This window comes from Apium graveolens, chromosome 3, assembly GCF_009905375.1.
Source record: "Apium graveolens cultivar Ventura chromosome 3, ASM990537v1, whole genome shotgun sequence".
Classification (NCBI taxonomy): domain Eukaryota; kingdom Viridiplantae; phylum Streptophyta; class Magnoliopsida; order Apiales; family Apiaceae; genus Apium; species Apium graveolens.
In genome coordinates this window covers 296,970,015-296,997,951 of record NC_133649.1, presented here as the reverse complement: position 1 = coordinate 296,997,951, position 27,937 = coordinate 296,970,015, and the positions used below count along the sequence as shown (strand labels likewise).

General features: G+C 35.6%; 1 protein-coding gene across 7 annotated transcripts; it reads left to right on the top strand.

Annotated features, from left to right (window-relative positions):
• Nucleotides 1-27,731, top strand: LOC141713701 (uncharacterized). 7 transcript variants are annotated; one of them, XM_074517235.1, is made up of 9 exons: nucleotides 1-440; nucleotides 1,225-2,804; nucleotides 2,910-3,311; nucleotides 3,412-3,519; nucleotides 5,739-5,841; nucleotides 14,922-15,075; nucleotides 17,408-17,536; nucleotides 17,727-17,844; nucleotides 26,668-27,731. In XM_074517235.1, exons 1-2 carry the CDS (start codon nucleotides 183-185, stop codon nucleotides 2,164-2,166), a joined length of 1,200 nt encoding a protein of 399 aa, XP_074373336.1. In that variant the 5' UTR covers nucleotides 1-182; the 3' UTR covers nucleotides 2,167-2,804; nucleotides 2,910-3,311; nucleotides 3,412-3,519; nucleotides 5,739-5,841; nucleotides 14,922-15,075; nucleotides 17,408-17,536; nucleotides 17,727-17,844; nucleotides 26,668-27,731. The 7 variants fall into 7 exon arrangements, with proteins under 7 accessions (XP_074373336.1, XP_074373335.1, XP_074373340.1 ...); XM_074517234.1 differs by having other exon boundaries at nucleotides 17,393-17,536; XM_074517239.1 differs by having other exon boundaries at nucleotides 14,922-16,931.
• Nucleotides 27,732-27,937: the final 206 nt, after the last annotated feature.

Here is a 27,937-nt window from a genome sequence, read left to right as displayed (position 1 = left end):
GCCAAGTTATGTTTTAAGTTTTTAAATTTTAAATTTTAGCGTCCAAGTGAGTATTACGGTAGATAAGAAAAGGTAAAATGGTGAAAAGTAAAATGGAAAACAAGACAGGTTGATGTAAGGCAAGTAAAGTAACAATCATTTTGCATTACAAGCTCAGTTGAGTTAGGGTTTTATTAGAAAACATGTCAACTGATTGGAATGAGTGGAATGAGTACCCAGGCTTCGATGAAGATGAAACTACTGAAGGCCTGGATTGGGTGCTAAGAGAAGAAAAAGATGATGGCTTGGAACAATATGCTGATGGTGGTGCTTATGGTGAATATGCTGGGGAATCACAAGTTTGGGGAAATGAAGATGATGAAAAGTTTCAGAATTTAGGGCTCAATCTTCCTAAGACGAAAAAGAAGAAGATCAAAATTACACCACCCAAAGAGGAAAAGGTTTGTTGGTACATGTGCATGTATGTATGTATGTGTTTTATGGGTAATAATTAACTACTACGTTTTCTTATTAGCTGTCTAATCTTAATTAAGATTCCTTAATTAAGAATAATTAAAAAAATTCCCATTTATTCCTTACATACACCCCCCCCTGGAATCTGAATAATGTGCCTTTTTTTAGGATTTTCTTTTAATTAATTAGTTAACATTACAGTACCTTACGAACCATTAAGTGTGTTCCTATTTTTATCTTAATTTAGGTCCGTTATTAAGACTAATAATAATTTTAAAAAAATAATTCTTTTAATTAATTAGTTAACATTACAGTACCTTACGAATCATTAAGTGTGTTCCTATTTTTATCTTAATTTAGGTCCGTTATTAAGACTAATAATAATTTTAAAAAAATAATAAAAAAAAATCTTCCTATTTATTCCTTAAACCCCGTGGATTCTTAATATGTGTTGTTAGCCTTGTTTAAGGGTTGTTACAGTTCCCCATTTATTCCTTAAACCCCGTGGATTCTTAATATGTGTTGTTAGCTTTATTTAAGGGTTGTTACACTTAAAATAGCAGTTCCCCATTTATTCCTTGAATCTTAATTTCTGGATTTTCTTTTTTAGGAATTTTTAAAGTTTCTTTCTTTTTTCATGTGAATAATATTAGGGAAATTAGGGTTGTGCCTGGTTTTTAGTTTTTGACCTTGCATTATTATTATTATTATTATTATTATTAGTGGTATATATAACAACTTGTAAGTCAATTTTTTCCCTCCTTTTAACAGATGTTCATCCTTCCTCCTATTGTCCTCAATGATGAAATGAAATCTGATACTTTGAATGAATTCTACACCAAAACTACAGACTTGATCACCAACCCTCGTCAATTGAATGGAAATCAAGTTCTGAGAGTTTTGAAAGGAAGGAAGTTTCTCCCTGACACACGAGGAGGAGGAAAAAAAAGAGCTGCTGTTACTTTGATGTTTGTACCTCTTATTGAAGGTGACAATACATCATATCTAATTTTGCAAGCACACGACCTCTACACGGTTGGGTACGCAATCAAAGAACATTTTTATGTACTCGGTTTTGAGTCGAGTAAGGAGGGTGCTCTTGTGTTTCAAGCCTTAGACCGATTAGGTTTCCACGACGATAGCACTACTGATATTGAAGATGTGCTTACTTCTTACAAGTGTCTCGAGCCCTTGGCCAACAAGACTAGGGCGCAACTCGAACTAGGCCAAGCAAATCTATTGCGCTATTCTAGATCGATCTTCAATGCGAATTTGCATCAGAACATCTTCTTGGTTGCAGAGCTTGTGCTTTTCTTCACACAGATTATATGTGAAGCCCTTAGGATCTTTACTTTACGGGATCATATTATTGAACATTTTTCGGTCAACCAAGGGGAAGGTGTTACCACTCCTTCGCGGCTTATAATTATGCAGCACGGTTGGGGTATAGCCTCCAACCTTCTTCAAAGGGAAGCCGAGGGTGTCCCAAGATTCGAGGTTATGATTGAAATTGGTGGAGGTGCAATACATATTCACACGCTGTATTCCATGTACACGTGTCTCATTCAACATAGTAGAGATTTCCTGTTAAGAGATACAACCGAAGCTCAAGTAATGGAAGTCAGATACAATCTCGGGGAAGCATCCAAAAGTAATTATATATCCAAGAATCAGGAGCTCTTGAATACTCGTAACCAATTTATGGGGATTTGACCCTTTTCTTTGTAATTAAGTAACCAATTTCTAGGGATATGACCCTTTTATTTACATTATTATTTTGGTTCGATTGTTTGAATCAAATGCACTTATTTATGATCATGCTTCTATCATGTTTCCTGCATATTTTGTTCAAGTTTTTTATTTTTATTATTTTAAAGTATTGGGCTTGTATATCTTTTTCGTTTGTCAATCTTTATCTGTTAAAATGTCTTCGTCTTTTCTTCTCTCTGTTATATTTGCTACTTGTCTGGCCTTTTCAGGCCTTTTCAGCCTCCCCCGTCTGTGGTCTCATACAAGTATGAAAGTTTTTGAATTGTTATTAAATTATTCGTCTGCCACTATGATGCTTTAGTATATAAACAATTTCTTGAATTTCTGTTTGTAAGATGGGATGTCAAAATCCCTGCTATTATTGAAATATCGATACCCATACTTTCTGATACTGGTCTTGGGATGGCAATGTTGAGTCCTGGTCAGTTCCGGTTAGTTCTAGTGATGTTATACATCCAATGAAAATATAAAAAAATGGATATTAGATTCCTCACACCTCCTGCGGTCGTGGCTGATTCTTCTATCATGGCTGGTTTGATTTTGAAAGGAGTTTTGCTATATGTTTCCATTGTTCAGGTAAGGTAAGCAGTGCTCAAACCTACTTTTTTCAAGTTATTGTAACGCTATGCCCTCGCTGTATCCTAGTTCAGTAACTTTACTTACATTTGGTCTGTGTGCATTTTTAGGCAGCCTCTCCTCAAGGAATTGTCCCTTTTGTCTTTGGCAAGGAGTACACTGTCCATCCCGACAAACTTAACACCGGATAAGATGTTAAAATTTGATGATGAATATTGTGCTTATATTAGTTCACATTCAGTGCGTTATTTTGATTTATGAAAAACCGTTATTCAGATGCACTCTACTTGGTTTTTCATATATGCAAAGTAAATATGACTCCTCTCTTTTTCTGAAAAAGACAAGTACGGGTATTATTATGCTTCTTGTCTACGTGGATGATATCCTTGTCACTGGTTCTGATCTCCATGCCATTGATCGTCTTAAAAATCAGTTACGTTCCACTTTCCAAATGAAAGATCTTGGTCAGCTTCATTACTTCTTGGGATTAGAGGTACATTATCGACCACAAGGTATCTTCTTGAATCAAATCAACACAAGTATATTCAAGATTTGGTTGAATAACTTGAATTAGCCAGACTCATGAGCTCTAATTCTGTTGAAATGATTTAGTTGCAGGGTTATATTTGAAAAGCTGATAGCTCTTCCCATTACACTAGTTTACTACATCTTGGTGATGGTGTGAAACTGAACCCCTCTTCTGGCTGCTGTCAATAAAAGGTAACCCCTTTGATATTTCATTACCCTGTTAACAACTGAATGTAACATTGGATGTTTTCTTTTTATATATATTTTGGTGGCATCTAGCTAAGAAGATAGAGTGTCTAGTTGGCTGACTTAATAGGAGAGCAAGGGAATGAGTTGAAGGAGCTATAGGGAAAAAGAAAAAAGACAGTCTCATGTAATTAGAGAGGAAAGAACAATTTATTTGCAAGATTAATAGCAGCTAAGTCCTGTTCTTTAACAATGTATTACATCTTGAACAGTTTGTTAATAGCTTGCTGGCATTTTACCCTCCGAGCCCAAACGCATTTCCTGTTTTGTACTTCCCTTGCAGTGTCCTAGTTCAGTAGCTTCCCTTACATTTGACCTGTGCATTTTACAAGGAATTGTCCCTTTTGTCTTTCCAAGGAGTACAATGTTCATTCTGACAAACTTAGCACTGGGTAAGATGTTAAAATTTGATGATGAATATTGTTTTATATTAAATCTCAGTGCCTTATTTTGAATTATTAAAAACCTTTTTGGCCATTTTGGAAAAAAAATAGAAACACCTTTATTCTTAATGTTTTAGTAGAGAAAATGGAGAGTTGGGACACCAATACGAATGTCATACTGTAAGTCTATGTTTACTTGTATGTTTAATTATTCTTGGATTTAGATAACAACAAAGTGAAGTTTTTTTGTTCTTTTTTGTTTGAAGTTGAACCAATTATGTAACATTGTTACTGGAAATAAATAAGATTTGTGTTCAAATTTGTAGTACTGAGGTTTGAGGACAGAAAAATCTACTAGATTCGGCAATTATATGACATGATTTATATGACACAAAACATGTGGACATAAACCAATATATGACTTGAACATTAATAGCAGAATTCTTAGTTTTCATAGGAGATTCCACTTCTCACATGTGGACATAAACCGTTGTCCTAAAGTGTAGACTTCTCTGTTTGTAATGTTGAAAGTGATATGTTGGCTATTTTAATTGCTAAGATGTCTACCAAATTTCCTTCTCCAGTACCAGAAGATGAAAAGACACTGTGTATTCTTAACACTGTATTATGTGTTCCTTGTAAATATGATTGAGCAGAATTCCTAAATTCATTTTCTAGGGCATAGTCGTCAACTGGTTTTACATTACTTGGGTTTAAGACTGAATAGTTTAATGTCGTTGGATGATAAAAGGTGGTTTATATACTGCACGTCATAGAAAGGATAGTGTAGTTGTCTAGGAGAAACTGTTAGTTGGCAAGGGAAAGGTATGGTGCAAAGCGGTAGCTGTTTCTTCCTTAAAATTGCTGGCTTTTGCTAGTATTATGTTTTCCTAGGAATTGATCTGATACTATGTTTGAAATAACAACTTTTCATTTAGGCATCTCCAACGAAATTGTCAAGCGTCCCACTGGTGGTGACATCTCCTAAGGAATCAAATTTTAGTGTAAGAGTAAAACAAAAGGGTGCACTTAAAGACATAAACTGTTTTAAATAAGTTAATAAAGGATCTCGTTTTTTAGAATTTTCATTGTTTTGGATTCATGGATATGAATGAGAGGGGTTAGTATGTTTACACAACATTAAATCTGTAATTTATGTTTTTAAAGTACGCACTCTTAGTTACTTAATTTGTAAAGCAATGATGGTTTTCTATACAACTGTAGTTGTTTTGTCCTGATTTTTGTACTGGTTGTAATGCTTTAATATGTCATTGAATTGTTCGTACGTGATCTCATCTCCAGTATTTTGCATTTCCTTCTTGAACTGCGATATAAATCATTTGTTGACTACCTATTGTTTGGTCGTACTGTCAATTGATAGGGTTTTGGATATCGATTAACAAAAAAATGACATGCACCTATTGTATTTCATTGATCTGTATCTGTTATAGTATGTTCTAATATGACCGTTTTACTACTGTAAATTAAAAAATTATCTGTAAATTTGGGATAATATATAAACACAATGTGCACATGAATTTATACATTAAGTTAAACTGAGATGATGGAGGTGAAAGAGAGACTGTAATCACTCCTACCACAACTGTTCCCTTAAGGAGCGTCATCATTTTATGCCTAAGAACAACTGATAGCTACTTTTGAGTTCCTAAACTGTGTTATTTCTGCTATTTACTAGTTCATTTCTTTTTGCTCTTCACTTGCTTGACAAAGCGCAAATAAGTGAAGAATGTGTAAAGTTTTTAAAGGAGGTTATGGATGCAGAGCAATCACTCCATGACTGCTTTGGAAATGCAACACTCCCATGTTGGAAACAAGCCGTGGGTGCAGCTTTTGACTTGTGCAGCGCACAGCTGCAGTTGCAATGGTATGACCTTCTCTCGATATCTGTATCAGACATTGATAAGCTCCTAATATAGACATATTGATTCATCATGCGACCTGATGTTACATTTATTGTTTTCTTAGTCTATACTTCTCTTCCAGTTACAATGTTTGTGGTTTAGCTGACTGTTTCAAATAAAGTAAATAGCCTAAAATGCATGCATCCGTTCGAAGGGTTTATATATTCTTTAGCTGGAATGATTGACTTGAGTGTGAATTGACATAGGAGGAAAATGCCTATTTCAGTTGGTTATTTATCGTTTCGACCTTGGTACTTTGTGTTGTTATGTTTACTAGTATATAATACCAGGTTCACGAAAAGCATGTTTCATTTTTTTTCTAGGGACAAGGGAGTTCCTTCTCTTTGTTTTAAGCTAAATATACTCTCTATATATTCACATATTATAAATTGAGTGGTTTGGCTTGATTAGGCTAAGCTAATTCCTTCTCTTCTCTTTCGTATTTCTCTTGATTTGTTATGCTTGAGATCTGTTTATTTACCTTAGCTGTCATGCCTGGAGAGACTACTATTTTGACATCAATTCTTAGGTGACAAATCGATGCTTCAGGATCTACCAGCATCAAATTTGAGGGGGATGTCAGTGGATTACATCTGATTACATTATTCAGGATATCATAATATTTATTTAGGAGATGCTGACCAACAGATTCAGTACTGAAATTAGGGATAATAAACTGATTTTATTAGCAGTTTTGATCGGGCTGTAATAAGGGACAGTAATTAGCAGATTCTGAGAATACATTTAGGCAGTAATTAGATATAGTAATTAGCTGATACTTAGCATATAGTTAGGCTATAATTGTGCCATAATGTATGTATCTTTTGTGTATATAACTTGTTAGGTCCCAATTTGTTTGTAGAAGGGGGGTTGAATACAAACAGCACCAAATAATCGAATAAATGCGGAATAAAAAAAATGTGAAACAAAATTCAAGTTAAATAAAAATATTATTAAACTTGAAAGGTGTTACAACAACTGTATCGATTACAAGGAATTAATCTCAAATTAATTATCACAAATTTAGAATAAATTCGACATGAACTTTTTCTATTTTTGCAATAATTAGAATCAAATGCTAAACGCGATTTGAGATTAAGTTCTAGGGATTTTGATCCGCTAGATTGTTACACAAGAATAAGATAAAGATTTCTAGTTGATTGGATTTAACTTTATAATCTAGAAATTGATCTTGAATAAAGCAAATGAAAATGAAATATTTGCTGCGGCTGCTGTGTTCTTGTTTTTGACTTGTGTATTGGATGGATAATTGAACTGCTGCTTGTCTGCTTCTTTTTAATCAACAGAATAGAATTGAACTGGCAAGACAATCCTGAGCTCAGCAAGACAATCGGTAGGACTATCCTTAGAACTAGCAAGACAATCAGAATGAACTAGCAAGACTTTCGGTATGACAATCAATAGTCATACTGAAAGTATGACAATCGGTATGACAATCAATAGTCATACTGAAAGTCATGCTAATTCAAAAGGATTGTCTTACCAGAATTAGTATAGGATTTAAATCTATTTATTTTCAGCAAAAACAATCTGTTTGAACTACTATGACAATCGGTATGACAATTGATTGTCATACCGAAAGTCTTGCTAGTTCATTCTGATTGTCTTGCTAGTTCTAAGGATAGTCCTACCGATTGTCTTGCTGAGCTCAGGATTGTCTTGCCAGTTCAATTCTATTCTGTTGATTAAAAAGAAGTAGACAAGCAGCAGTTCAATTATCCATCCAATACACAAGTCAAAAACAAGAACACAGCAGCCGCAACAAATATTTCATTTTCATCTGCTTTATTCAAGATCAATTTCTAGATTGTAAAGTTAAATCCAATCAACTAGAAATCTTTATCTTGTTCTTGTGTAACAATCTAGCGGATCAAAATCCCTAGAACTTAATCTCAAATCGCGTTTAGCATTTGATTCTAATTATTGCAAAAATAGAAAAAGTTCATGTCGAATTTATTCTAAATTTGTGATAATTAATTTGAGATTAATTCCTTGTAATCGATACAGTTGTTGTAACACCTTTCAAGTTTAATAATATTTTTATTTAACTTGAATTTTGTTTCACATTTTTTTTATTCCGCATTTATTCGATTATTTGGTGCTGTTTGTATTCAACCCCCCTTCTACAAACAAATTGGGACCTAACAAGTTATATACACAAAAGATACATACATTATGGCACAATTATAGCCTAACTATATGCTAAGTATCAGCTAATTACTATATCTAATTACTGCCTAAATGTATTCTCAGAATCTGCTAATTACTATCCCTGATTACAGCCTGATCAAAACTGCTAATAAAATCAGTGTATTATCCCTAATTTCAGTACTGAATCTGTTGGTCAGCATCTCCTAAATAAATATTATGATATCCTGAATAATGTAATCAGCTGTAATCCACTGACATCCCCCTCAAATTTGATGCTGGTAGATCCTGAAGCATCGATTTGTCACCTAAGAATTGATGTCGAGGTCGAGAAAGCGCTTTTGTGAAAATATCCGCAATTTAATGTTTAGTTGAAATATGTGGGAGACTAATCACATGTTTGTCGTAAGCTTCCCGTATTGAATGACAATCCACCTCTATGTGTTTTGTACGTTCATGAAACACGGGATTAGCGGTGATCTGAATAGCACTTGTATTATCAGCATAAAGAGGGGTGGAATGAAGCTGAGGAAAACCTAGTTCACCTAATAACCCACGAAGCCATGTTATCTCAAAGCAAGCAGCAGACATAGCACGATAATCAGATTCCGTGGAAGATTTGGAAACTCTATCTTGCTTTTTACTTTTTCAAGAAACGAGGGTTGAACCTAAGAACATGCACCATCCAGTAACTGAACGACGAGTATCAACACATCCGGCCCAATCAGCATCACTATATCCAGCTAATTGTAAAGAAGAATCTGTTGAATATAATAATCCATGCGCAGAAGTGCCCTTGAGATACCGAATAATACGACGGACAGCAGAAAGGTGAAGATGACGAGGTGCCTGCATGAACTGACTGACTTGTTGTACTGCAAAAGCAATGTCAGGGCGAGTAATTGTTAAGTAGTTTAAAATCCCGACAAGTTGTCGATACAATGATGGATCAGATAGAAGCTCTCCGTCGTCTTTTGAAAGCTTGAGATTAACATCCAAAGGAGTAAGAACGGAATTGCAAGAATCAAGACCAGCCAAAGAAATCAGATCCTGGGCATATTTTTGTTGATTCAACAACATGCCACATGAAGTAGGATGAAGCTCAAGACCAGGGAAATATTTTAAAGAACCAAGATCTTTCATATGAAAGGATGCCTTGAGGTTCTCTTGCAACTCATGTATTAGGGCAGAATCTGAGCCTGTGATCAAGATATCATCAACATAAACTAGAACCAATACTATTCCAGTAGAAGTCTTGCGTAGAAAGAGGGAGGAATCATATTGACTTTGTTTAAACTGAAAAGCAAGTAAAGTGGAGCGAAACTTATCAAACCATGTACGTGAGGATTGTTTCAGTCCATATATGGATCGACGGAGGCGACAGACTTGTGATGAAGGAGAAGTAAACATCCCAGGAGGTGGAGTCATGTATATTTCTTCTTTTAGATCTCCGTGTAAGAACGCATTTTTCACATCCATTTGTCTTAAAGGCCACTGTTGAGAAATAGCAACCTTTAAAACAGTCCGAACGGTGGTCATCTTGGTAACGGGAGCAAATGTTTCGTCATAATTAAGTCCATATTCTTGACGATTTCCAAGAGCTACAAGGCGAGCTTTATACCTGTCCAGTGAACCATCAGATTTGAACTTCACTGAGTACACCCATTTGCACCCAATTGGTTTAACATTTGATGGACAAGGCACAATGTCCCATGTGTGATTTTCGTGAAGAGCCTGAATTTCCTCTTGCATTGCTTGTTTTCAACATTCCTGAGAAGCAGCTTGAGAATAGGACTTAGGAACATGAATAGTATTAAGAGTAGCTTTAAGTGAGGTGTGAGGAAAACCAAACCGATCAGGAGGCCTGCTATTTCTTAAAGAACGCCGAGGAGCAGTTTCAGAAGACACATTTTGTGTGTCAAGTTGTACAGGTTCAGGTTCTTGATGTTGCTCACGAAGTGGCAAAGTTGGACGTCGTCGCTTGTACACTAATATTGGTTTAGTTGGTTTGAGTGTTTCAGAAGTATTAATTAATTCAGGAAAGCTAGGAAGAATAACTTTCTCAGGCATGGGCTCAACATGAGTAGTGAAATATGATTGATTTTCGAAGAAAATAACATGCCATGAAACACGAAATCTGTTAGAACAAGCATCATTGCATATAAAACCTTTGTGTGGCATGTTATATCCCATGAATGCATATTTAATAGATTGAGCAGATAGTTTATGACGTTCATGAGATGGCAAGTGAACGAAACAAACACAACCAAAAGTATGCATGCCAAGGTATTCTGGATGATTACCATGAAGACGAAAATATGGAGATTCAAAAGCCAACACACTAGAAGGAATTTGATTGATCAAATAAGTTGATGTACTTAAGGCTTCAACCCAAAATTTTGTAGGAACAGATGATGCAAGCAATAAAGTTCTTGCAACATCTAATAAATGACGATTTTTACGTTCAGCAACCCTATTTTGCTGAGGTGTATAAGGACAAGATCTTTGAGAAACTATTCCTTTTTGTTGAAGAAAATCATGGAATGCATGGGACATGTATTCACCCCCAGAATCAGATCTTAAGACTTTAATGTTTGTTGAAAACTGATTTTCAACATGAGCAACAAATTTCTTAAAAATAGAGAATACTTCGGATTTTGAATGAAGAAAATAAACCCAAGTAAACCTACTATAGTCGTCAATGAAGGTAACAAAATACTTATACTTTGCATGTGATATGACAAGAGTGATGCCCCATACATCAGTATGGATCAAATCAAAACACCTTATAGCACGACTACCATGAGAAGGAAAAGAAAGAGATTTGCTTTTACCAAGTTTACATGTTGAACAATCAAAAGACAAATCAGAAGAAAATTGATCTTTATCACCCAATAAACCAGATTTCACAAGATGAGACAAAGCATGAGAATTAGGATGTCCTAGACGTCTATGCCATATTTCACCATGTTTATTCACACTAGTACAAGCCAAGGAAACAACATTAGAAATAGGAAAGTGCAAAGGAAAAAATCGTCCAACTTTAGGCCCTTTCGCAAGGATCATCCCCGATACCTGATCCTGCTCAACATAACCAACACGAGAAAAATGCACATCACAGTTATTATCAATCAATTGTCCAACTAAAATAAGACTTTTTGAAAGTTCAGGAGATATAAACACATCTTTTACTGAGGAGTTGATGTCACCAATTGCTTGAATAGGTAATTGAGTGCCATTAGCAATTTGAATATTGCATGTGCCATTATAATTGCCAACATTAGTTAAAGTATTGGGACAGCTTGTCATATGATTGGATGCTCCTGAATCAAGCCAAAATAAAGAGGATGAAGTATCCTTACCTTGAAGACCCAAGGCGGAGAAAGCTGAAACAATCATTTGTTGAACCATTTCTGGTGTAAGAGTTGATTTTTCAGTAGTAACTGAACCAACTACAGCTTGATTACCGATTGCAGGTTGACCCACATTTGATTGGCGATTCTGAGGACGAGTACGATATTCTTTAATAGTGTGGCCAAGTTTCTTACAATAGTTGCAGAATTTCTTCGCGCAATTTGCTGCAATATGCCCATATTCCTTACAGGAATAACATTGAACTTGTTGCATGTTTCTGCCCTTCCCTCTTCCTTGGGCTGCATAAGCAATTGCCTGGTCGGGCATGCTGGTTTGTTGTATCGCAAATTGTGTAGCAAGACGTTGTTCTTCCCGAAGTAATTCACTGAAACATTCATCTATAGAGAAGGAGATGAAGCACGATTCATTAAATTAGAGCGAGTTACCTCAAATTCAGGACGTAGTTTCATAAGAAACTGATCTCTTTTGCTTTGTTCATGAACCTGTTGAACACTTAAAAGAGATGCAGCTGGCACTTTTGCATAAGCAATATCAGTAAATTCAGCCCATAAATTCTGAAATCCAGAATAATACTCTTGAATAGATAAAGTGCCTTGAGAATAATTAGAAATATCATACTCTATTTGGAAGCGCTTGGCTGCATTATCTTGATTGTACACTTTCTTTAGGTACTCCCACATCTCCTTAGAAGTCTTATATGGCTTTAAATTCAGCGCGATATTCTGATCAACGGCACTTATGATCCATGACATGACCCTAGCATCCTTCACCTTCCATTCAGCTAATTTAGCAGCATCAATTGGAGCTGATTCACTACCATCAACATGACCCCACAGCTCTTTTCCCGTGACGAAGAGACGAAACTGAAATTCCCAATTGGAATAAAGTTTCCCAGTAAAACGTAGACCAAAAATATCACCATTGTTGGTTGACATTATGCTTACTAAAGAACTGAAAGATCAGCACTTATTTGCTAAACCGAAAACTAATATCCAAAGCTATAGAAACTGAAAATATACTTAAAAGATTGGTTATGGCTCTGATACCATATCAAAGTTGGATTCAATGACCTTACCTTTGTATTTCTGTTCAGTTATATACACAAAAGATACATACATTATGGCACAATTATAGCCTAACTATATGCTAAGTATCAGCTAATTACTATATCTAGTTACTGCCTAAATGTATTCTCAGAATCTGCTAATTACTGTCCCTGATTACAGCCTGATCAAAACTGCTAATAAAATCAGTTTATTATCCCTAATTTCAGTACTGAATCTGTTGGTTAGCATCTCCTAAATAAATATTATGATATCCTGAATAATGTAATCAGCTGTAATCCACTGACAAATTTTACCATATTTTTCTCCATCTCCCACTCATCAATTTGCATAGCATATGTGCTATATTTTGACGAGAAATCAATATTTAAGATTAACTGAATCACTAATCTGAAATCAGTACTATTTGAGGAATCAATAGATTTTAGTAATTCTCGTATGCATAATTACTGATTTATCGCCGAAATATATCAAATATGGTATTCATAGGATGTAGAAAAATACAGTGAAGTTAGAGTTTAAAAAGAATTCACCAATTAACGGGAAAAATTCAATTAAAAATGGAGTGAATAAGGTGGAGTTGTGTGTGGGATGGTGTAGTTTGTAGTTTGTATTTTAATTTAGTTTGTATTGGAGTAAGATATATATATATATATATATTTAAATTTTCTAGAATATTCCTAACTAGATAATATAATTACTAAATAAAAACATACTTGCATCTAAATAATACTATAAAAATTAACAACTAATAATTTATGTCATTGCATGGCATAGCTGTCAACTGGTTTTTTATAATAATTGACTTCAACTCTGATTATGTTGATGCCTTTGCATGAATAATGGGGTTTATGTATTGCATTTAATAGATTTAAAGGATAGTGTGTTTGTCTAGGAGAAAGTGTTAGTTTGCAAGGCAAATGTATGGTGCAAAGTGCTAACCATTTCTTCCTAAAAATTGTTGTCTTTTTGTTGTATTATGTTCCAAGGAATTGATCTGGTACTATGTTTTAAAATAACCACATTTCATCTAGGCATCTCTAACTTTATTTTCAAGAGCCTCACTAGTTACATCTCCTATGGAATCAAATTCTTAGTGTAACAGTAAAACAAAAGGTTGTACTTGAAGACATCAACTGTTATTAGTTAACAAATTATCTCTTTTTTTTAAGATTTTTTTTTTGTTTTGGGTTCATGGTTCCGTTTGCGATGGGTGGGTAAGACTATACAACATTGAAGCGGTAATTTACGTTTTGAAAGTACACACTCTTAGATAATAAATATGTAAAACCAATAACAGTATCTTAGATAAACAACAAAATGTCCTACACTTTATTGATCTGTATCTGTAACAGTTTATAAAAGTATGTTCTTAAATGATCGTATTGTTACTGCACTGAAACACTCTACTCCACTGATTTCATTCCTTTGAGTGCAGAATGATATGCTTTTAGAGTTTTAGAATTCGTAAGTGTCTCAATCTTCAACCTTCATAGATATTGCTGGAACCCAGTCAAGCTTCGTAAAATGTACCAAATCTGCTTTCTTTAATTCTGAACTAAAATGCAGGTTTGTCTTCTTTTGAAGTTGCTACGTAAATTTACGTAGTAATATCCATATTTCTATTTATTACAAACTTGCAAACTGTGAAATTAAAACTTCAAAAAAATGTCTTATATTAAATTATTGATTTTTACTGACCTGGGGTGGAAGACAAGAAAGAAGACTTGGCAACTTTCTTGTAGACTTACCAACTAGTTTTTGGTTGTCTTTTCTGTTTTTGGTACTGAAATTTCTAACAAATTCGTTAACATGTAATGCACTATGCCTAGCAACTTTTTTTTAACCATGTTATATAACCATATTTCCTTGCCAAAATTCTTTTGAAGTCATAAACACCTCGTTACCAAGTTATATAGGCACATTATACGTACATGCTCTGGTTTCCGAATTGTACTATTAACTGCAAAATCCTGAAATTATCCTATTTAGATAGGATCTAAATATGGATTTGCAATGCTGAAGAAAAGGCATGTACAGTGTGTTGACATGAACCTACTATTCTCTTCTAGTTGAATGGTAATTCCCAATTATCATTAATTGAACAGACTATAGATTAGGATTAGGAAGCTATGCGTCACTGCTGCTTGAGATCGACAAAAAAGGTAGTGAAATTTCATATTTACATACTGTGTCTATAATAATGCGACTAAAACCCAACATTAATCGTTGAAACTAGTTCTTTTATATCATTATTATTCCATGCAAGAGTTCGAGTACTTTATTGAGAAGTAAATTTATAGAAGTACTCTTTAGTTCTATGAAAATTAAAATTGAAGAGATTTTATCATCTACCTACTGAAATTTTACATGTTCCTTTGTCTGTAAGTAATTAAAATCCATCTTTTTCTTCGTTTTTACCTTACAAATCACAGGGAACTAGAGAATTGGCGAGCTCTTCGGAGCAGCTACAAATATGGAGCCATCAATCCATGACTGTTTCTTAGAAAAAGCAACATTCCTGTGTCGAAATCATGCTGTACCACGTGCATCTTCTCGCTTGAGCAGCGCGCAGCGGAAGTTGCGATGGTATGGCCTTCTCCCAATTTCCACATCAGACATTGATAAACTACTATTAAGGCATACCGAAGTAACACGTGACCTGATACTGTATCCATTGTCTTGCTGGTTTCTTTTTCCTGAATCTGTATCTACTTGTTTCCGTAATGTGGTTGATTATAAGGTTGAATATGTTGATGCCTTCACATGGATTTGGGAGGGTTATATACTACAAGTAATAGGGTACAGGTCTTTGAAGTTGTCTTGGAGAATGTATAAGTTGGTACAATCATTCCATGACTGTTTCTTAGGAAATGTAATAAATCTATGATGAAAACATTCAGTGGGTCGTGCACCTCGTTGCTTGTGCAGAATGCACCTTTAGTTAATAATGGTATGGTTCTCCCAATATCTGTAGCGGGCAATGGTAAACTACTACCAAAGAGGCAAAGACACATTGGGGGAAAATTTTAAACCTGCGGCACAGATTATATAGTGCATGTAATTGGACAAAGGACTGTGAAATAGTCCAGGGGAGTGCTAGTTGGCAAGAGAGATCTTTGCTGCAGAGTTTTAGGCGTTTATTTTTAAAAATTGTTTCTTCAAGTGGTACTAGGTTACAAAATGTGTCATAATAGTAACTTAGTTTTCAATGCATCTCTAACTATATTATCATGCTTGGAGCAGTATTCTAAAAATCGGCCGATTAACCGATTAATCGGAGTTCGCATCCTGTCTCGATTAATCGGAAATCAGGTCAAAGAGCGCTTTTCTAAAAAATCGGTCAAAAGTCAGTCAATTTGGTCAAAAATCGGTCAGTTCGTGTCAAAAATCGGTCAGTTCGGTCAAAGGGTGAAATTAAATAAAAATATATTATTTTTAAAGAAAAATTAAAATTCAAAATAATAGTTAATATATAATAATAATAATACATTTACTTATATTGACTATCATATGCCCATAAATCATAATCTCCGATAATTGAATAAGTTTATTCAATTAAATTACTATTAGTTCTTCCAAAAATTTACTCGATCGATTCATTCATTTCACAATCTCCTGTAGTTGATTCGCTATGTAATTGATTTTAGCATATCACGAATTTATATCTAATTTATATATAGTAGTTACTAGTTACTAACTTTTTAACTACTAAGTAGTGAGTATTAATTATTATTTATGAACTAACTACAAAAAAATGCATAAAGCACTTAAATATCAAATATGAACTAATTATATGTGGTATTAATTTTGTTATTATTATGAAAATTTAATGAAATTTAAGTAGAATTATATATTATTATTTAAATAATTAAATTACTTCTGATTAATGTTTGGATTAATCACCGATTATCCGATTAATCACTGAAAGGTACCTCACTGAACAATGCCCATTTACGAATTTTAGAACACTAGTTTGGACTAGTGATTGTTCTAGGAGATAAAGTTCCTAAATCTAGTTTTTGGTAAACTGTAAATGTTATTTTGGACAAATGTTTATTTATGAGATGTGTTGGTTAGCATACACTAGATTCAGTCGTTATTAATAAAATGAAGTAAAATGATGCTCTCTTAGTTTACTTGTTATGATGTGAAAACTGAAAACCAATAAAGGTATGTTCTAAGAAGTGATGTTTTATACATTGGCCTCATGTGGTAGTAGTCATGATATTTTTCCCTGACTTCTTTTAGAGTACTTTTAGATATTGAATACTTCAAAGCAACCAATTTTTGCTTAATTGTTGTTTGGAGTACTTAATTTGAGTGATGTTGGGGGTTTAAATGTCAACATAAAGACAAATTGGAGCTTTGTTTTCGAAGTTGGGATGCCAAAAAATTGAAGGATCTTGACTTGCTGAATTAATGTGAATATCTCTAAATGTGTGGTATGTGACATCTACTTTGTTATGTCCTTAAATTTTGTTAATACTTTACTAGCATCACTGATTTGAAATGTAGTTTCTAATAATTATTTTGAGTAGATAGCATATGTAAATGAAATAGCTATACTGATAATAGCTTTAAAATCAATTCGTCGAAGAATGTTAGAAATATGGCATCCGAGTTTAGGAGATCAGACAACTTATTAGGAAAAGAGTGTAATTGTGGATAATATTCATACACGATGTGCAGTAGAACTCTATACATTAAGCTAAACAGCGGATATGGAAGTAGAAGAAAGTACTGTACATACTCCATACATGACTGTTCCAAACAAAAGCTTTAGCATTATTTGCTTTGAGAACAACTCAAAGCTGCTCTATATTTTCTAATATTCTATTTTATGTTTTCTATTTGATTGTTTCATATGTTTCCACTATACTCCTACCTGACTTGCTCTCGCAAGTGACGAATTTGTAAGGATTTTGGAAGAAGTTATGGATACTGAGCAATTACTGTACGACTGTTTCTTTCGGACGACATTCCCATGTTGAAAACAAGCTGTATGTGAACCTTTTGATTTGTGTAGTGCGCATCCACAGTTGTGATGGTATGGCCTTCTCTCAATATCTGTATCAGACATTGATAAACTACTATCATTGACATATTGATTTATCATCTGACCACATTCTGCATCCATTGTTTTCTTAATGTTTAATATCCTTGTGAAAATGTATTTCTGGGGTTGTGGAGTTTATTTGAGTGTTGAGTGAAAGTATATAGCTTGCAAAAATGTGCAGACATTGAAGGGTTTTTATATTGTAAGAGAAATGGCTGAGCTGGACGGAAAGAAAGAAGTGTGAATTAATCTAGGAGGAGAATGCTCTGTGGCAGTTCGTTATCTATGTTTGCACCAAGGTACTTTATGTTGTTTGTGTTGTTTTTAGTAGTTAATGTACCTAGGTTTAAGACGAGCTTGATCTAGCTATATCAGTCCTTGATTCTTATGCTTAATTTGTTTTTTACCTTTCCTACCATTGTGATGCTTAGGGTGACTAGTATTCCAATGATTTTGATTTCTGTAGTAGATTCCACTGCTCACATGTAGACACAAACCGTTGTCCTTCAGTATAAACATGTTTTTTTAGGATGCTGAAAGCGGGATATTTTGTCTAATCTCTAATGTAGTAAATTTCCAATGTCTAACGAATTTCATTATATAGTTTCAGACATGATTGACTGAAGTGTGATTTAATCTATGAGGAAAATTCTTGCTTTAGTTAGTTATCGTGTGTTTGGATCAATGTATCTTGTGCCGTTGTACTTGTAGTTTATATTCCTAAGTTGGTGACAAGCTTAGTGTTAAAACAATCTGCGATTAATACAAATAATCAAACAAGTGTGTGCGTGAGTAAACAAGATCAAACGGAGGAAGAAAAGATATAAACAGAAGAGAGATCCTCGAGTCCAGTTGAAACTGTCTCCTTAAAGCTATTTCGCCTCTCACCGTATGTGCGAGTCGATAGCCTCCCAGGATAAAACGAGGTAGCGGCGGCGTTACGGATAACGAGCACCTTCAGCGAGCTTGAACGGGCACGAAACTATCACCGAGAGAGAGAGATTTGTGTTTAGAGGCAAATATGTTTTGGTGTGTCTAACCCTAACGCCTTAGAGGTGTTTATATAGGTGTAGATAGACTTGTGCGCTACTCTTTTCCATAATTAAATATCATTAATTATGGAATCGGTGTAATACTTGCAACCTACTCTATTCCATAAATAATCTGAAACAGAATCAGATTAAATATATCAAGACATACACCATATCAATTAATCTGAAACAAAATCAAATTAATTTATGCCATAATATTTGAGCCAAATTCTAATGGAAAATAATAATTTCCATTATTAAGAGAATATCATCATATCTCACACATCTTTTAGTCATAATGCTCAAAAATATGACTTACCAATATGGGACTTATACCCATATTTTCCAACAATCCCCCACATGGGTGAGATTGGTGATCTTAGTAGCACACACTAGACAGACAGACAGACAGACACGGAGTTTGACTTGGTGATAGTTTCTTCGATCAGATATAACATACGATAGGTAGAGAATGCTCCTTGAACCTTCGCTCGAGTAAGCATACCGACTTTACTGGTAGACAGTAGACGTGCTTGTCCTTGAACTGTTCGACCGTTTATGTAAACGATGATATACTTATCACTATATCATTTCTGACTCGTTCAGCTCTCATGAGTATGTCCATTTTGGCCATGGAACATCGTCCTGGTTCTGCAGAAGTTTCTAAAGAATTGTGCCTCGCAATTCTCCTTTGAAGCGGCCCCACTTCTCTCCCACATAGGTGATCTTTATCTTATAGAGTAACCCGCGTTTACTCAACTGAATTCCATGCGTTCACTCCTGAGCTCCATGTATTCATCAAAGATCATTAAAAGCTCAAAGCTTAACCTCGTACCATACGGGTCTCACTATTTCCTCATCATAGGAACAGGCCAGGGGTTACCCCCACAGTGATTTGGTCATCATGATTTAGTTGTCCCATTGAACCAAGTTCTTGGGATCTCCAGTCAGCAATGGTTGGGTGTCCACCATGATGCCGTTAAGCAATAGGCTTAAGGCCCATCCCTCTCGATGATTTCTCAACCACTTCTTTTGATAACCCTTTGGTTAGTGGATCCGCGATATTATCTTTTGACGGTATATAGTCAATAGTGATAATTCCGGTTGAGATCAATTGTCTAATAGAACTGTGTCGTCGTCGTATATGACGAGACTTTCCATTATACATCGTGCTCTGCGCTCTGCCAATAGCGGATTGACTATCACAATGAATCCCTATCGCAGTTACAGGCTTTGGCCATCTTGGAATATCCTCCAGAAACTGACGTAGATATCCAGCCTCTTCGGCGCATTTATCTAGTGCCACAAACTCAGCTTCCATCGTGGAATGAGTTATCACCGTTTGTTTTGAGGATTTCCATGATATTGCCGCTCCAGCTAATGTAAACACATAGCCGCTCGTAGACTTAAGTGCTTTCTTGCTAGATATCCAATTTGCGTCAGTATATCCTTCTAATACTGCTGGGTATCTGCCATAGTGCAGTCCATAGTCTCGAGTTCCCCTCAAGTACCTTAGTACCCTTATAATCGCTTTCCAGTGATCAGCTCCCGGATTACTCGTAAACCTACTTAACTTGCTAATTGAGTATGCAATGTCTGGTCTTGTACAACTCATGAGGTACATCAGACTACCAATTATCCTCGAGTATTCCAATTGGGAAACAGCTACACCTTTGTTCTTGGATAGGTGCAAAGTCATATCCACAGGTGTCCTAGCTTTCTCAAAGTCATCCTTAAGAAACTTCTCAAGGATCTTGTCAACATAATATAGTTGACTTAGTGCGAGACCCTCAGATGTTCTAGAAATTTGAATTCCCAGAATTACATTTGCTAGTCCCATATCTTTCATGTCGAACCTTGATTTCAACATGTCCTTTGTAGATTTGATAACTTTATCATTGCTTCCAGCAATAAGTAGATCATCTACATATAGTGTCATCATGACATAGCCATTGTCATTCTCCTTGACATAGTTGTTCTCGTTATCCTTGTAATAGGCACAGCTATCACATTCATTGATTTTGAAACCATTGGCCAGCACGACCTCATCAAATTTTTCATGCCATTTCATAGGCGCTTGTTTCAAACCATACAATGATTTCACCAATCTACACACTTTCCTTTCTTGTCCTGGGACAACAAACCCTTCAGGTTGTTCCATATAGATTTCTTCATCTATGTCTCCATTTAGGAAAGCTGTTTTCACATCCATTTGATGTACAGTTAGATTACGCATTGCAGCAATAGCAAACATCATCCTTATGGACGTTATTCTCGTTACAGGAGAATATGTATCAAAGTAATCAAGGCCTTTTTGTTGCTTGTATCCTTTAATTACAAGTCTGGCCTTATACTTATCAATAGTGCCATCAGTTTTCATCTTCTTCTTGAAAACCCACTTGCTACCTAATGGTTTGCAACCAGTTGGCAAGTCCACTAATTCCCAAGTATGATTTTGCATAATTGAATCAACTTCATTCTTGATGGCCTCTTTCCACATAGGCCCATCAGGTGAGGTAACCGCCTCCTTATAAGTTTTTGGGTCACCTTCTTCGAGCAAATAGGTCATAAAATCAGACCCATAGGATTTCTCCGTTCGTTGTCTTTTGCTCCTTCTCACTACCCCCACATTTTCGTCTTCACTTTCGTCACTCCCATTATCGTCATCTACAGACTCATGAGATCGTTTAGACGTCGTAGGTTGTTGGTTTCCTGGATTACAGGGAAACATCGTCTCAAAAAATGAGGCATTCCTTGATTCCATAATGGTATTCTTTTGAATATCAGGAATCTTGGATACATGAACAAGAAACCGATATGCAGTGCTGTGTGGAGGATATCCAATGAAGATACAATCCACAGTCTTAGGACCTATCTTCACCTTCTTCGGTGTAGGGATCAGTACCTTTGCAAGGCACCCCCACACTTTCAGGTGTTGATAACTTGGTTTCTTTTTCTTCCACATTTCATAAGGACTTACATCCTTATTCTTGCGCATCGTAATATTTAAAATATTATTTGCGCTTAAGATGGCTTCTCCCCACATCGATTGTGGGAGCCCAGAGCTTAACAACATCGCATTCATCATCTCTTTCAGAGTGCGATTCTTCCTTTCAGCCACAGCATTTGACTGAGGGGAGTATGGTGCAGTGACCTCATGGATTATACCATGTTGTGAACAGAATTCCCCAAACGGTTCAACATATTCACCTCCACGATCACTTCGTATCGTTTTGATTTTCTCAGTTTGTTGTGTCTCAACTTCTTCCTTATAGATTTTAAATTTATCTATAGCTTCGTCTTTGCTTTTCAACAAATATACATAGCAGTATTTTGTACAATCATCAATGAATGTAATAAAATACTTGTTTCCTCCTCTTGTTGGAGCGAATTTTAAATCACATATGTCGCTATGTATTAGGTCTAGCACTTTGGTGTTCCTTTCCACACGTTTAAATGATGATCTCGTTAATTTTGCCTCAACACAAGTCTCACACTTATGTTTTGAATCGATAGTAAGTTTAGGTATGTATTCTTTTGCACTTAAACGTCGTAAAGTGTCATAATTTACATGTCCTAATCTAGCATGCCATAAATTAGGAGACTCAAGCAAGTAAGCAGAAGAATTCTTCATTTCATTATCGTCCTTAACGGACATTACATTGAGCTTAAAAAGCCCATCAGTTAAATAACCCTTGCCTACAAACATACCACTCTTAGACAAAATAACTTTATCTGACTCTATTACAATGCGAAAGCCATGCTTATTCAACAGAGAACCAGACACAAGGTTCTTGCGAATATCAGGCACATAAAGTACATTCTTCAAAGTCAGATTCTTCCCAGAGGTCATCTTCAGGATCACCGTGCCTTCACCCTCAATGGTAGAAGTTGCTGAATTCCCCATGTAGAGCTTCTCACCAGCATCGGAAGCTTTGAGGCTAGAGAAAACCGCCTTGTCTGAGCAAACATGCCTAGTAGCACCAGTATCAATCCACCATTCACGTGGATTAGAACCGACCAGGTTCACTTCAGAGACCGTAGCATAGAGGTCTATGTCACCCATCTCCTTGGAGATATTCTCTACCATGTTTGCTTCTTTCTTCTTGTTGGGCTTCTTGGGCTTCTTGCAGTCAGAAGACCTATGACCAACTTTATCACAGTTGTAGCACTTCCCTTGAAATTTCGACTTCGAAATCCCTCCCTTGGGTGCCAGCTTTGCCCCTTTACCAGAATTAGCCTTCTTGGGCTTGGAGCTTTGAGCATGCTCCACCATGTTTGCCTTCTCAGTGGCAACGTTAACTTTCTTCTCGGACCCTCTGTTGTCTTCTTCAATACGAAGTCTAACAATAAGATCCTCCATAGACATCTCCTTTCGCTTGTGCTTAAGGTAGTTCTTGAAATCTTTCCATCCAGGTGGAAGCTTTTCAATAACAGCAGCAACTTGGAAAGACTCACTTATGACCATTCCCTCAGCATGAATGTCATGAATGATCACCTGCAGTTCCTGCACCTGACTGACCACAGTCTTAGAGTCTGCCATCTTATAATCAAGAAAGCGGCCAACAATCCACTTCTTTGCCCCAGCGTCCTCGGTTTTATACTTATGGTCAAGTGACTCCCATAAGACCTTAGCTGTTGGCTTCGCGCTGTATACGTTATACAATGAGTCAGACAAACAATTTAACACATAGTTCCGACAGATGTAGTCGGAGTGCTTCCAAGCATCAGCAGCATACACAGTCTGCATGTTACTCTCAGCAGTGAGCAACGGTGGTTCTTCCTTAAGGAAGCGATCCATATGCAACGTGGTTAGATAAAAGTGCATCTTTTGTTGCCAACGTTTGAAGTTCGTTCCGTTGAACTTCTCAGGTTTTTCAGCATGTGCAGCAGGCACAGTTGGCATAACAGGTGCAGCAGGCACCACGGGTAGAACAGATGGTACGTGCGTCTGTACTACAGGTGTATGCACACCAGTAGGCACCGCAGGTATGATCGGAGGAGTGAATCCTGCCGATATCTGTCCAAGAGGAACACTAAACTGTCCAATGACAGTGTGTCCCACAGGCACATGTTCCGAAGGCACATGTCCAACAGGCGTTTGACCCCCATCAGACCGTACGATCCGTGCGTTAGGGTTAATCGGCTGCTGGTGAACCCCATCAGATCCAGTGATCTGTGCGTTGGGATCAGCCGTCATGTTCATCGAATCGTTCACAGTTTGGTTCTCCATCGATCTGTTACTCAACAAAACAAGCAGATACAGATGTATCAGTCACAGATGTATATAAAAAAAATAGCTTTAAGATTGTTAAAACAATCTGCGATTAATACAAATAATCAAACAAGTGTGTGCGTGAGTAAACAAGATCAAACGGAGGAAGAAAAGATATAAACAGAAGAGAGATCCTCGAGTCCAGTTGAAACTGTCTCCTTAAAGCTATTTCGCCTCTCACCGTATGTGCGAGTCGATAGCCTCCCAGGATAAAACGAGGTAGCGGCGGCGTTACGGATAACGAGCACCTTCAGCGAGCTTGAACGGGCACGAAACTATCACCGAGAGAGAGAGATTTGTGTTTAGAGGCAAATATGTTTTGGTGTGTCTAACCCTAACGCCTTAGAGGTGTTTATATAGGTGTAGATAGACTTGTGCGCTACTCTTTTCCATAATTAAATATCATTAATTATGGAATCGGTGTAATACTTGCAACCTACTCTATTCCATAAATAATCTGAAACAGAATCAGATTAAATATATCAAGACATACACCATATCAATTAATCTGAAACAAAATCAAATTAATTTATGACATAATATTTGAGCCAAATTCTAATGGAAAATAATAATTTCCATTATTAAGAGAATATCATCATATCTCACACATCTTTTAGTCATAATGCTCAAAAATATGACTTACCAATATGGGACTTATATCCATATTTTCCAACACTTAGTTCTTCATTTCTATGCATGTGGTCTGTTTTATTACCTCGGTTTTGATGCTTGTAGTTACTAATAATCCAATGATTTAAAGAGTGAATCTAGCATTCTTAGTGTTCAGAGAAGAAGACTCACTAGTCACATGTGGACATAAACTGCTTCTCTACAAAATTAATTTGTTTGTTCGAAATGTTGATTGTGAAATATTACCTCTACTGTATTATATGTTGAATGTTAAACAAATTTTTCTCCTTTAGTGCAAGAAAAATGACATAAATTAATTTTGTTTACTTATTGTTTTTCTTTGTAGAGATTATTTTCAGCATCTCTATATGAAAAATATTCTTTAAAAGAAAGTAATGACCTTAAAATTTTAAATCTTTTACAAGTTCTTTAAGTGTTTTTAATGAAAACAATTTCTTTACTTACAGGATTATATACAGTTTATGCACAAATCACACACTATTTACGAGATAGTGCACTTAATTGGACAAGGGACAGGGAGGTAGTCTGTGTTACAATGCTAGTTGGTTAGAGAAATGTCTTTGAGTTGTATCCTTGTTTCAAAATTTAACTGAAGTTTTAAGGCATCTCTAATGGTATTATCATACCTAAATTAAGCGGTGACAAGTTGGTTAGACGAATATGATGTATTTATAGCGATACAAAACCCTATTTCTTAACCAACAAGTTCTCCGTATTAAAGTCTGATCCAAATTTTAGGCCCATTATTCTAATTTAATTTTAAACCTAGTCCTTATCGAATTTTAAGACTTTTTTCTATTATTCTATTATTAATCGAATTCTAAAAATTACGGGATATTAAGTATTCTTCTTGGAAACCACATTTTGCCTACTTATTGTTGGATAAATGATGAAAAACAGAGACACTAAAAGATCATACTAAGACGGTCGTATCTGTAATGTTTAGATGTTCTTGCTTCGGATGCTCTGTAGTCTTATATATAGTAATAGTAAAACAACAGGGAGGCAGTTGAAGACAAATTATTATATGTCAGTCAATAAAGAATCTCTTTTTTTAGAATTTTTATTGTTTTGGATTCATGGATATATAAGATGGGTTGGTATGTCTATACAAAATTAAATCTTTAATTTATGTTTTTAAAGTACACACTCTTCGAGCATCGCCAATAAGGGGTTGCCAAAATAGTTGCCAACCTTGTCAAATTATCATATATATATATATTAGTATTTTATTTTCACTCAATTTTTATATCAACTTGACGATATTTTACTTCAATAGTTAGAAACCTCCATAAGTTGCCTAAGTGGTCCCTAAATTAAGTTGTAAATATCACATAAGATAAAAGAAGTATTATTGATATCTACTTTTTGCACTTGTATATGTATTTTAACAATTTTGGGAAGTTGTCAAGTTTTGGCAACCTTGGTGGACAACCTCTTGGCAACCTCTAGGCAAATATACATCTCCAATAGGTTGGCAAGCAAGGTTGCCATGCCACATAAGATTTGGCCACCCCTTTGCGACCTCTATTAAAGATACTCTTAATTACTAAATTTGTAAACGATTAAGGTCTGCTATACCACGATATTTGTTTTGTCCTGATAGTCTAGAAGTCACAAAATCATTTCTTTGCTAGTTGTAATGCTTTAAAAATTTCATTGAGTTCTTCATACGTGACATCCAGTATTTTGATTTCCTTCTTAAGTACAACATTAATTGTTTGTTGACTACATATTGTTTAGACGTTCTGTCAACTGATAGGGTAGGATTTTGGATATCGATAAACATCAAACTGACACGCATTTATTTCATTCTGTTACTTCTGTATCTGTAACAGTATGTTCTGAAATGAGTAAAACTGTAAATTTGGGAAAATGGAGCATATGAGTTCAGGAGATCAGACTAAATGATAAAATGAGGTATCATTAGGATTATATAATTAAACACAAACTTACACAAATTTATAAATTAAGCCAACGGAGGAGATGGAAGTGAAAGAGATACTATACTCACTCCCTACAGTCCTGTTTTATTATGGAGCATCAGCATTATATGCTTTAAAAAACAGCTTCTAGCTACTTATGACTTCCTAAACTGTATCATTTCTGCTATTTATTTAACTGGTTCATTTCTTTTTGCTATACACCTCCCTGGCAAAGTGCAGATTTGGACTTTGTGCAGCGCATAGCTGCAGTTGCGATGGTTTGATCCGTGGTGGCGTAAAACTTGTCTTGCGCAGCATGAAAATTCTTCACTCATTTGACAATGTGGTCTTAGTGCATCTTCCACTGTAAATAAACTCATCAGGACTGGTACTTGGTATCTCCCTCAACCAATCGGTAGGCATCATCATGTCGGCCCAATGCTCACTCTATGATTGTCCACTTTTAACAACCCGAATTTCAACCTTCAAGCAAGAGATAAAATTCTTTGGGATGGTTTGGAGATTGCTAAGGTCAAAACTTGGCATATATGGGATAGCTTGAGACACAGAGGTGGTATTGTTATGTGGAACAAGGCAGTTTGGCATTGTCTTAAGGTTACTAGGTAAGCTTATCACCAGTGGGTGCTTTGCCACCAGGAGGCTTCCCACTTTAGCACGGCTTGCCCGTTTTGGTATTCAAAATTCTCAACAAAGCTATTTTTGGATCTGAGGTAGAGAGACAGATTCTCATCTATTTCTTCACTGCACCTAAAGTAGGTATGTTTTGTCTCGGATGTTGGCTAGGTTAGGCGTGTTAATTTAAGGAGACTCCTGGTCCTGGCTTCTTTTTCTTCAGTATTGCTGGGTATTGCAGATGGGGAAAAGAAAACTATTGCCTTGCTCGTGGTATAGGTTTTTAGCTACTTCATTTGGCGAGAGCGTAATGCTAGAAGGCATAACAACGGAATCTTTGGTTTGGACAAGCTTCTCCAGGGGAGCATGGTTGATATTAAAGCTAAACTTAACAATCCAGTTTGGTATTTTAGTTTATGTAACAGGCCTGACTTATGTATATTCTAGTTGTTTAGTTTGCTTGGTTGTTCAGCCCTTTTTTGCTTTCTAGTCTCAATCTGTTTTTTTTCAGATTGCTTCTAGACAGATCTCTCTATGGTCTGCATAGAGCAAGGGTTTACCCCTTGTTTTTTTTAATATATGTACAGTTCAGTAAAAAGAAAATGACACTGTGTATTTTTAACACGGTATTATGTTTTCCATGTAAATATGACTCAGCAGAATTCCTAAAATTATTAACAAAGCATCTTAGTTTTGTAAATATTGTATTGCTTGCTTTTTTTATTACATAAGCCTTAAGTAACTATTACATGGACCATGTATTTATCTTTTTGTTGTTTTTCATAGATTATGATGCTCTTTGCTTTAAAGTTGTTTTTGTTTAATTGCAGGAGGGAGGTAGTAACATAAGTGAGGATTTGTTCACCTCACAAGATAT